This window comes from Suricata suricatta, chromosome 11 (assembly GCF_006229205.1).
Source record: "Suricata suricatta isolate VVHF042 chromosome 11, meerkat_22Aug2017_6uvM2_HiC, whole genome shotgun sequence".
Classification (NCBI taxonomy): Eukaryota; Metazoa; Chordata; class Mammalia; order Carnivora; family Herpestidae; genus Suricata; species Suricata suricatta.
In genome coordinates this window covers 39,884,562-39,896,741 of record NC_043710.1, presented here as the reverse complement: position 1 = coordinate 39,896,741, position 12,180 = coordinate 39,884,562, and the positions used below count along the sequence as shown (strand labels likewise).

The 12,180-nt window shown below is 47.2% G+C and overlaps 1 protein-coding gene across 5 annotated transcripts in view; it reads right to left on the bottom strand.

The window, feature by feature from the left end:
• The window catches only part of SERGEF (secretion regulating guanine nucleotide exchange factor), a 227,839-nt gene that overhangs the window by 190,447 nt on the left and 25,212 nt on the right, over positions 1–12,180 (bottom strand). For 3 of the 5 annotated variants that reach the window (XM_029914558.1, XM_029914559.1, XM_029914561.1), the window contains one exon: positions 11,938–12,096. The exons of the other annotated variants lie outside the window; for them this stretch is intronic. In XM_029914558.1, the coding sequence (XP_029770418.1) occupies positions 11,938–12,096 (159 nt within the window). The remainder of the gene's footprint in view (positions 1–11,937; positions 12,097–12,180) is intronic. 5 annotated transcript variants of the gene reach the window in all.

Below are 12,180 nucleotides of genomic sequence, written 5' to 3'. Positions count from 1 at the left end.
CACTTTAGGGCACTGGCTGTCACTATGATTATTGAGAGCTCCTGTGAGACGGGCAAGGTCCCCTGAGAAAGGGCAAGCTCAGTGCCCTCTGTCAAGAACCTAAAAATGATGGTGAAATTACAGGCCAGTCACTAAAGCATGCTCACTTTTAGAGAGCTCCTGGAACAAATCAATCCCTACCAGGAAAGAGGAGGATTCCTTGAATAAACCGAGCCCTCTGCCTGGGACCTTTGGGCCCTTCCCAGAACCAACTGGTGAGCTCACCGCATAACTGGTGTCCCCACCCACTGTGGACAGAAAGGGAAACCGAGGACCCAAGGCAAGGCCTTGCAGACACACAGGCTCAAAGCTGGCCCTATGACCCTAGGGCACCGGCATCATTGTCAGCCTTGGGGAGCTGAGGCTCCCTGCCCTGGGCCCCTCCAAGAAGGCAGGAAGGGGCGGGGCTGCAGGCCAGGTCTCCCAAGCTGAGCCACTGAAATGACACAGCTTCCACATCCCAAAGCTGCACCTGTGCCCTGCGAGTCACGCTCACCGAGCTTCCCCCCTATGCCAGGTGAGATCTGGAGGCCAGGAGGGTCACGTCACGCTCACCAAGCCTCCCCTCTATGCAGGGAGAGACCCAGAGGTGAATAAAACAGAACAAGCCCCTCGTCCAGGAGGGTCACGTTTGCTGAAGAGACAGTGACAACAAGTAAACAAATAAAGAAGTCATGGTTTCAGGCAGAGAAAACTGCTATAGTGAAAACTAGAGCAGGGCAGAGAGAGTGTGTGGAGAGGATGGTGGTGGCTATTTTGATGGGGGCACAGGGTGGGCCACCATATGAGGTGACAGTAGGCAGAAAGTGCCCAAGTGTGGCAATAGCCTCGTGGGACCAGAGGTGAGTGCTCTCGCCAGAGACAAATTCTGGAGCCCAAGCACGGAGACCTCCACCCAAACCTGCCCGTGACAGCCTGCCCTTCGCTGCTTCTAAGGCCTCCTCCCCAGTGGCCCACCACCATGCCTCCCTACTCCCGGGAAGAGAGAACAGTGTTTGTCCCTCCCTGCTCTGAGAGCTTGAGACACCGGCCACATTTCCAGCCCACTTTGAAAGGAGGCAGCATGATGCACTGAAATGAATGTGACCTTTGATGTCAAATGGAGCTTGGTTGAAGTGTTTGCTTTGCTTAACTAGCTGTGTTACTTCGGACAAGCCACTCAGCCTCTCTGAGACTCAGTCTCCTCACCTGCAATGCAAGGGAAGTGAAGCCTACCTCACACAGTTACGAGGAGCACGTAAGCAGCAGTACCCGGAAGAGCACCTAGTATGTATTGGTTCCCTGCCCTACTCTGACCACTTGGAAACTAAAACCATTGTTTTCGTTCAACCAATTGTATTAACTCGTGTCTTACTGTGCCTACCTATCTGTTGGGCGTGGAAGCTGTGAGATGACCCCTGAGGAAGATCCCATCATAGCACAGCCTGATGGAAAGACCCTGGTCCAGAGGAGAACTGGGCAGACAGGTGGGAGCAGAAAAGATAACAGACACCACCCTTACTGCACGTGCAAAGATGAAAAGTCTTTAGGACCAGATGCTTAAAGAAACCAAGATCAAGGTGGATGCATCACTGCTGTCCTTTTCCCTTCCCACCTCTGGCTCATTGGCCCAGGGCCCAGGCCCTTGTCTCCAGGCTCTCCTGGGGGGCAGCCAGCTAGAGGCCACACCAATCTCAGTTCTCCTCACAAGCAAGGAGACAATCAGGTATTAACTCACAGCAAGACCTTAGATGACCTCTTCTCTCTTTGGCCTGAGCTCTCCCATCCATAAAAAGAGGGCCTGGGTGACCTCTAGGTCAGATCTGACCTTGCTAATTCTGACTCTGGATGCTGGCCCTACTCACCTCACCCAAGGCTGCCTGCCTGCTCACTGCTGCCATCTGGTGGCCCTATAGGCCCAGCGCACTTGTCACCAGCCAGGCTGCCCAGCCTTATTCGAATGATCCTGCTTCAAAGGGTGAATCTTGCTTCTGCTTCAGCTGGACACACTCTGCACTTCTACGGACCACAGATCAATGAGTATTCATTGCCAAACATAAAAATTAAAAAAAAACACCAGAACGTCATCCCTCTAGCAGATATGACACCATTGCAGCTGAGACCCTGACCTCCCTGCCCAGAGAGAAGGAACTACCCAAGGTTGCACAGCTGCTTGGCTCCCAGACCAGCCCATAATTCCACTTTACCACAATGCTCAGGGCTGCTGGGCACCCTAAAAACCAAAACTAAAGTCAGCCCAGGGCCAAGGAAAACAAGCCTTTCAAAGCTGAGAGATAAACTGTCAGCACTCCTTGCAAATCTCAAGAAGTGGTAAGACTGGACAGAGGAACATGTGAGCACTTCTTGAAATGATGCACTGGAAATAACAAACTGGACGTCCAGGGGCATTGAGCTCCTAACCCTGGAGGCCATCATTCACGAAGACACCTGCAGGCCTTCCCTACGCCAGCCTCCAAGTCACCTCCACAGCACAGACCCTGATCAAGGCAGACACCCTAGGCAGCACTGTGTGTCTGTATGTGCTTCTCCCACCAGACATGAGCTCCTCGGAGTAGAGTTATATCTTTTCTTCCCTATCTCCAGGCCTCTCGCACCTGGCCAGAGCATCTCGGTAAATTATATTCAGGCAGATCTCTCAGGTTCCTGCACAATCGTGGGAACCATCTTTGTTTCTTGGACTCAGGTGACCACACTCTTGGCTCTGTCTGCAGCCTTCTGTTAAACACTATAGTGCAGACCTGAAAAAACATACTGTGTGACTTTAAATAGGTCACTTGCCTTTTCTGGCCTCTATTATATCATAACTGCAGCATAATAGGGGTTCTAGCAGGTGATCTTCAGAGTTCTTTAATTACTAAAATTCTAGAATTTGAAACCAAATCAGGGCAAATCAAGGCAATTCACCTGAAGAGCAGACTGCACGGTGGGAAAGGGGAATGCTTCCCTCTAGTGGCGCAATGCTGTCACCACACCCTCTCTGCTCCAAGCCCTACCAACAAAGTCTATTCGATCCCACCCTAAACTCTGAACAGGAAAAATCGGCTTGCACCCAGTGCAGAGGGTTAGCAAAGAGAGCAAAGACACCAGGAGCCAATGAGGCCCTGAACCAATTCCACAACAGTGCAGAAATTCCCATCTTTAGGAACAAGAGTATCTTGGAGCTCAAAGGACCTTTTGTGACCTCCAACTTCCCTCTTCAGACGAGGAAACCAAGGCTCAGGGATGTTCAGAAGGGACTTGTCTGAGGTCACAAGGCTGACTCATGACTAAGCCAAAAATAGATCTCTGCATCCCTGCCTCCTTCTACAGTCTCTTGCTTCACCTCCATGCCTCCCAACTGAGGCCCATGGAAGTGATTTGTCAAGGACATACACCCAGGAAGGGGCTAGTTCTGTGCACAGGAAGGCAAGAAATTTTATTCATTAACCTTAACATTTATGGGAGATAAAATCAGACTGCAAACTATTTAGCATAAAAATATAAAAGAAAATAAAAGCCTCACATAATCTCACCATCAAAGATAAAATTCTGGTGTTTCCTTCTAGTCTCTCCTATGCAAACATTCTTGTAAAAAAATTAGAAGTTATAATGTAGTAACTTATTGGAATCTACTCTTCACTTACTATATCATGAGCACATCCCTCTGTTATTAAATATCCTTCTAAAACATTCTATTTAACAGTGATCTATTCTAACATATGGTTGTATCATAATTTATTTTAACTGATCCCCCTACAATCCTTCCCTGGGTCCACACATTTGTTGGTTTTATAAATCAAGCTGCAACGAATGGCACTATACTTGATCTTCCAACACTTCCATAATTATTCCCGTAGGCCAGTTTTATTTTAATATAGGATAGAATTTCAGAGCCGGAATTGTCCTTAGAGATCACTACGCCCACAACTTCCTATTGCCCAGATGGGAAGAAAGGGACCAGAGAGTGTTGTCTTGCCAGAGGACAAAAAAAAAAAAAAAAAAAAAGCAAAAGAACTAAGTCCCAAACGCTCCACCCATGAAAAAGTGACTTTCCCAAAGGATTTCACACCCTTTCCTGACCACCCTTCCCCGCCCTCACCTCTCCTTCCCTTGAAACCCCAGAGCCTTCAATGTCTGGGCCATTCTTCTCTTTGCCACACTCTTTTATTCTTCTACTACGTATTTCATTTGTTCATTCAACCACAAGCTTCCTGAAATAGTTCTAGTAGTTTTATATTCCCTTATATTCTATAGCATAGCGCTAAACATCTTTTTAAGTTTATTTATTTACTTTGAGAAAGAGAGATTACTGGGGGCAGGGGGCAGAGAAAGAGAGAGACTCCCAAGCAAGGTCCACACTGCCAGCACGGAGCCCAATGGATGTCTCGACCCCACAAAGTTCAAGTTCATGACCTGATTTGAAATCCAGAGTCAGACCTACTGAGCCACTCAGACACCCCTGGAGGGTAGTGCTATATACATATAGCAAGCACTCCACAAATGACTGCTGAAGGATCAAGGATAACTAAGAATTTCCTTTCTTATTTCTTAGAAGAACCAAAATTGGAGAAAGAAGCTTTTTTGAAGAGTAAAAGAAGTTTAGTTAATGAGTGAGAGCATCCTGAGACTCATACTTGGAATCAGAATAGCAGGCTTAGGGACAAATGATCAGGTTCAAGTTTTAGCTCTGCCAGTCTAACAGATCAGGGAAAGGTAGCTAACCAATTAGGGACATGTCTGTGACACATGAATAACACCCATGTTGCCAACTTCACACGAGAAAATGGATACAAAAGTGCTTTATAGTGATAAAAGTGGTCCATAAGAACTATGACTGGGCACCTGGGTGGCTCAGTCGTTAAGCATGTGACTTCAGCTCAGGTCATGATCCCACAGTTCATGTGTTTGAGTCCCACTCTGGGTGAGCTTGAGCCCCACTTCAGGTGAGCTCATGACCCACTTTAACTGAGCACAAGCCCCCGGAAGGTGAGCACGAGCCCTTCTTCAGGAAAAACAGGAGCCCCAGGTGAGCCCCACTTCTCTCTCTCTCTCTCTCTCTCTCTCTCTCTCTCTCTCAAAAAAAAGAAATGAAAGAAAGAACTATGATTGCTATTGTCTTACCCTAAGCAGAAATGCAGCTGTTTCTATGGATCCTGGAGTGGCCTCCTGACCCTTGCTCCTGGGCACCATCTCCTAGTTTCTGCTCCACACACAAAATTAAGGGAATCTATGGCTACACAATTCAGGTAAGAATCCATTTTCTTGAAACAGAACTTCACATACAGAAGGAACTACCATTCCTGGATCAGGCCCCTGGGTTGATCAGTAAAGCCATCCCCATCCCCTCATCATCTCTGGAGAGAATATGACAACGTGGAAAGAGCACTGGACTGAGAACTTTGAGACCTGAGTTCTGCCCTGCCTCCTTCACTCACTCCCCCTCCTCAGTCCTCAGTTTCCCCAACTCTAAGCTGAAGGAGTTGGGCCAGATGATCTCTAATTTCCCATCCATTCCTGACATTCTAAGGATTCTAGGATAAAGACCATTGACTTTAATAATAAGCAAAAACTATTCATTTCAAAATAGTCCTTTGGGCAGGGTTTGACTTTCAACCATTGTGTTTTCAAAGTTCTAAAGCATAATCATGAATTTCAAACCATCTGCTTTAAATAGAGCCCATGAGGTCAGAACCTCCTGAGCTTGGTTGAGGTTTCACAATACATGGTCCCAAAGAAGATGGAATAATATACACTGTCACCCTATTCTAGAAAGGATCTTGGCCCCAAAACAGAAAAATCAGCATTAGATATATTTATAAACTCAAAAAAAAAACCCAGTGTGAATCAATGGCTGGGCTTGGATTTCACTAATGTTTAGACATCAAATACAATAAAATATTTCTTGGTCGGTGACACTTGAAGAAAGGAGAGTGGCTATGAGTTGGTCCCTTCCACGTGTGCACTGCAATTCCCCACTTTAAAGAAACAAAAGAATAAAATACATCTCGATTAAAAGGATATAACCAAGAACCAGGAGCTCTGTGATGGGAGGGGGGAAAATTTTCACTGAAAAGTAGAATCGGGTTTCCAGCTTAAATGCTGCCATAAAGTCACCTTCTCTCTTCTTTCAGTGTTCCCATCTGAGTCTCTAAAACTTCCAAGTCTCTAGGACTTTCTTGGTGACACTGAGGCAAGGGAAGAATGTCAAGAACTGTATGTGGGCTCACCTTTTCAATCTATAGCCTTTGTGGGACCACAAGGCTACTTTGGGATACTGCGTGGCTCCAGGAACACTTCCAGCATGCCAGAAGCAACTGGATTCTAGACACACTGACCAACCCCACATTAAGGTCTGGATCTTGTGTAAATCATTCCCCTTGAGATTCTAATAAATCACTAGCAACCAGCACTTAGCATTTGTAAGCATTGATCTTTCCACACTTTCCAGGAGGGTCCTGAATCAACCAGTTACCTATGCAGAGACATCCAAACCAGCCTCCCAGAGACTTCTGCTGGAAGGTGAAAGTATGGGACATGTGATTTCCGGAGAGCTCCCGAGCTTCCAAGAGCAGAGGAAACTAATGTGTACTGAACCTACACATGAGCCCAGTCCTCATGGATGCTGGAAGATTTAAGACATCATCTCATTTTACCCTCACACAAGGTCAGCAATATTTCCTCATTTCCTAATGAGAAAATAAGCTCATTCGTTCATCTCTCCAACACTGATTGAGTACCAAACTCATATGTGCCAAGTTCTTTGCCAAGAATATAATGCTGAGTGAAACCAAGGTAGTTCCTACCCTTATAGAGCTCACAGTCTAGTGGGAGGAGGGGCCTACAAAAAACAGCACAAAGGAGAAGTTGTAGTGCTAGGAGACAGATAAAAGGGAAAAGTGATTAGTCAGGGACAGCAAGGGAAGGCCTCTGTAGGAAGGAAATGACCAAGGTGAGGTCTGAGGGAAAAAGGATGTAAGTAAGTCAAAATAAAGAAAGGGTCTAGGGGAAAATGTGCCAAATAGAGGGAACATGAGGTACAAAGGCACTATGGTGGGAAATGATGCATTCAAGCTACCAGGTAAAGGCCAGAGTGGAGACTGGCTGGACAGCCAGCACTGGCATAGTATGACATGGGGCTGGGGAGGCAGGCAGAGGGCAGACCACACGGGGTCTCGTGGGACCACTGAGGAGTGTGTTTTCATCATAAGAACAACAGGAAGCCACTGAAATGTGAAACAGTGGGTTTGTAAAGACCTTCCAGGTATAATGAACAGATCGGAGGGAAAGGAGTGAGTGTAGGAGGACAAGGAGGTCAGAGGCCACCATAGGATCCAGGCAAGAGGTTTCGGGGGCCTGACCTACGGTGGTGGCCACAAAGGTGGGGGCGGGGGCTGCCCACAGCCACACACTCGGGAAGGTGGCAAAGCTGGGATTCAGAAACCTAGGCCTCTCTGACTGCAAAGCCCACACTGCTTTCTACCTTGCCGTTCATGCATTCGTTCAGCAATGTAGTTACTAACCATCTACCATGTGCCAGGCCTGTGCCAGGTGCTGGGGACACAGCCGCGAGCAAAAAAGACATGGCTTTCACAGGGAAGACAGTCTAGCATTAAACAGGAATACAGATGGACGTATATGCTTACAAAATGGGATGAGTAGCATGAAGGAGCAATACTGTGATCAGAGATTTTCACAGGAAAACTACCTGTACGGCCATAAAGTTCTTCCTAACTCTTCCTAACAAAAGAGTCACTTGTCAGCTACATGTAAGTGAAAGACTTCAGGAACCTTCCCTTCGCAGAGCTGGGCATGGAGCATCGCCTCTCTGGACAGCGCATGAGCCCTCGGGGAAGCGGGCATGTCTCAGGCTCTGCAGTCTCCGTTGACATGGAAGTCTTTCTAGAAGTCTGGCTTACTCCTTAATATACTTACACATCCCAGCTTCAGGCACCCCTCCCCTAGTTAGGAGGGTACAGCAGTTTACCATAGTTGGGATCTTTCACACAGATTCATTCATTTGAACCTCACGGCAGCCCCGTGTAGAATGCAGGCAGGTTTTAATATACTATGTGAGAGATGAGAATAGTGAGGCCTAGAGAAGCGAAGGTCGCTAAGCTAGGACGGTACCCAGACCTGCCACCCAAATCTTACTAGAAGCACCTCAGGCCAGGAAACCATGACTCTCGGATGAGACAGCTGCAGGTCGCTGAGCCTGGATAACGACACCCAGGAGTCCTACGAAGTTCCTGAGAACAATGATCAGGGACATTAAGCAGCTTAGGAAAGGTTTCTAGAATGCAGCTCCTCCAGCCTGAGACACAGGTATCCTTGCCAACTTTCCCAGTTTAGAACAGGTTCTCTTGGACTCTTTCCAAGTGCCTCTGACTAACAGAGAAAAGTATTTTTCCATCGCAAACACTGCAGGCAGGCAGGCACCGGTCTCCGGAAGAGGGAGGGCAGAGACTGCATCCCAGATTCCCGTACGGACAAGCTCTCAGGTTATCCTGGCAGCATGTGAACGGCCCTAGCTGAGCACCTGCCGCGGGGGATGTGTGTGAGTCCTGGGCCGAAGGTCCCAATCCTGGCGAGGCTAACATTTGGGGCTAGGTGTTCCCTTGTTGTGGGGTGCTGCCCCTGCCCTGCAGGGTGTCCCGCAGCATCCCTGGCCTCTACCAACTAGAGGCCAGTAGCACCCCCAGTTGTGACAACCAAATACGTCTCCAGATATTGCAAACGCTCCCTGGGGCACAAAATCGCCTATGGTTGAGAATCATTGGTCTAGAGAGCAGGCAGCTGGGGAAAAGCAGAGTCCACTCCTCTTTCTGTCACCCTAACTCCCCCCGCCCCATCCCATCTTACTGGACAGATATATGGCCAGTGTGCATAAATCCTTCTTTTAACCAGGATCACGCAACCAGTGCTCTTCCAGAATGAGCCCGAGAGCAGCCTCTGTGCTGCTGGGGCCTGCCAGCAGGTCCCAGGAGCAATTCACCCCTGGAGCTTGTACAAACATCTAGAGTCAAGGAACTCCTTGTTCCATCAATGAGCTGCTTCTGACCCTGTGAGCAAATCTTGTTCCCATTAATATCAGCAACTGAGTCTGATTAAACTGGGAGCCCTGAGTGCTTCTTCTCAATGGCCCTGGGCCAGGGCAAAAGCTGCTACCACCACTAGAAAGAGTGCAAAATTGGTGAATCAAAAAGCAGGAGACTCCCATTTTCCCAAAGTCAGTACACGAGCCAGGATACTTCATTATCTCAGCTTACGACCATTCTGGACTAAGGGAAAGTGACAAGAGTTTTTAAACAAGAGATCTGAATTAACAAGTTAATTAAACAGCTGAAACAGCAAAAAATCTTGCTGTCAAGTGGAGGTGGAGATGTGAAGCTGAGTCCCAGAGCAGCTGGGGTGACTCAGTGTTAGGGCCCCGGGTTCCAACCTGCCACCCCGAGGGCTGAGCTTTGGCCCAGACGTGGAAATCAGTATCAGTTACAATGCTACGAAGCTAGCACCCAAGAAGCAGCATCTTTGTGTCTTTTGTTGGTCAGCAACCTAACTAGTTCAAGGATTTACTGACAGGGCGCCTGGGTGGCTCAGTCGGTTAAGTGTCCGACTTCAGCTCAGGTCATGATCTCACGGTCTGTGAGTTCCAGCCCCATCATCAGGCTCTGTGTTGCCAGCTTGGAGCCTGGAGCCTGCTTAGGATTCTGTGTCTCCCTCTCTCTGCCCCTCCCCCATTCAACTTCCATCTCTCTCTGTCTTAAAAAATAAGTAAAACATAAAGCATTTACTGACAGACTCAACCAAACTCACTACCATTTGGTAGTAAGGGTATTTTATTGCACTGTAGTTCTTTGAAGACTGACTAACCATGAAACAGCCACCTGTTAACACCCAGTTACTCACACTACCGCTACCTTCTATGCCACTCCGGCACGCTGCTCTATTGTTGCACATCTCCTACCACAATGCACCAAAACTGGAAAACAGGTCTGTCTCCCCTAATGGACAGGGGGCTCGACAGGGGGCTCCTTGAGAGCAGGATTTAGATCTTCTACAAGCAGATCCTCACCATTTGTATGATGGACAGATGGGTGGATGGTAAAGTCTTCCATGTCTACATTCTTAGACTTAGGCCTGTCTCCACATTTTAGGGAGCATACAGCCCAGGTCTTTCTCCTCTGTTACTCCCATGTTCACCACATTGCTCAATAGGTTCCCAATAAACAATAACTGATTCTGTTGGATTCATGAATATGAAGAGACCCAGTGAAACCAAGGAAAGAGGTCAGAAATCCTAGCTGTTCACCCTGACTCATATGCATTTGAATATTTACTCTCTTTTAACTAGAAAGTAAAGATACAGAAGTGAATAAGATCAATAATGGTGCTGTCCCTCACAGAGCTCAGTGTCTGGGGTAAAAGGCAAACATTAACAATTATACAAATAAACAACTACTATGCTCAATGAGCCTCCTTAAGAAAACTGTGTAGGGGCACCTGGGTGGCTCAGTCAGTTAAGTGCCTGACTTTGGTTCAGGTCATGATCTCATGGTTTATGAGTTCGAGCCCTGCATCGGGCTGTGTGTGGGACAGCTCAGAGCCTGGAGCCTGCTTCAGATTCTGTGTCTCCCTCTCTCTCCCCCTCCCCAGCTTGTGCATGCTCTCATGTGTGCATGCTCTCTCTCTTAAAACTAAATGAACATTTTAAAAAAAATTTTAAATAATAATTTTAAAAAAGAAAACTTGGTGTGGACAGTCCCAATCTTTAAGCAGTCTGAACCTCTTTGAGGAAAGTCATGATTTTTCTCCTTTAGAGCATCCTCTGAAGTGTTCAATATGAAAAGTCTATTTTACACCTTTGTTCTACAGGCCTCTGTTCCAAAATGGTCATAAAATTTTTTAAAAGACCAATGAAAAGCCTCATTGATATGAACACTCACAAGTGTACATGTGTTCACATGTGTAGTATGCGGGACTTCCCAAGGATAACTGAAGCTGACCTGAACACCTACAAAAACCAGAAAGCACTGCAGTCACTAGCAGTCACTAGGCAGGTATTTGGGAGCCTAGAGATCCACATGTCGCTAACAAGCAGGCCAAAGGCAGGCAAAGGGACTCCTGAGAACCCGTGAAGTCCAGGAGGCTTTGACATAATAATAGGTCTTGAGAATCACAAACTGCCTGTCTGAGAAACTCCACCCAAGTCAGCAGGAGCTGCGAGAAGGCAGGGAAGAAGAGAGGCCATAAACCAACAAGCCCAGAGAACAAAATCAGCAATATGGAGACCACAAAAGGAGAACTGCCCTACAGAGAAGACAGGAAAGAGAAGGAGACTCAAGAAAAGATAAAGATCCAAGAGCTGGATGGCAAGGCACCGTAAGGGAACAGCTGAGGGAATATACAGGATGTGCGAATCACTGGCTTGTTAGGGTTAATGGAAATTAAATCAAAATATCATACCCATAATTCAAAATAACGCTCCTGCCTCGATCTTGAAATACCAATCTTTACGTTTCTAAAACTTTTAATTCAGACTCAGGTAGAAATGCAAGTGAAGTCATCTCTTCAGCTATGATAAGGCAAAGACCCCCCCACCTCTGCAACAACCTGGACAAATTTCTGGGTGACGTTTGCTGCAACAGGTTCCTTCTCAAAACCTCAAGGATTCATAGGACCAGAAAGAGTCTGTCTAACCTAGCCCTGCCTTCTTGGGTACAGCCCTTTGATCCAGAGAGGAACAGCTCCGTATCTGCCTGACCGCAGAGCTCAATCCCAGATCCTCCCCATCCCGGTCCTGAAAGCATTTCATTGTAAAAACCCACCTACTTAGCCCTGAGCATTCAGAGCTGTTAAGACAGCTGTCCCCTCCCGCCAAAACTACTCTTGCCAACCACAGAGTCTCTGCTGCTCTCTCACCTGTCTGAGCAACCAGGTGTGTCCACCCACTCCAGACAGAAGTGACCTTTTCGTTCTGAAAACAACGTGCTTCTATTTTCTGGGGTAGAGGAAGGAAAGCAGCCAAGGAAGCCAGTTGCCCATGCTTGTTGCTTCCCCAAACATACAGCTCTCCTGCATCTTAAACAAACAGAAGGGGGACAAAAGAGGTGAAGGAACATTAGTTCAGAATGATGGAAAATAATACAAATCTGAAAAAAAAAA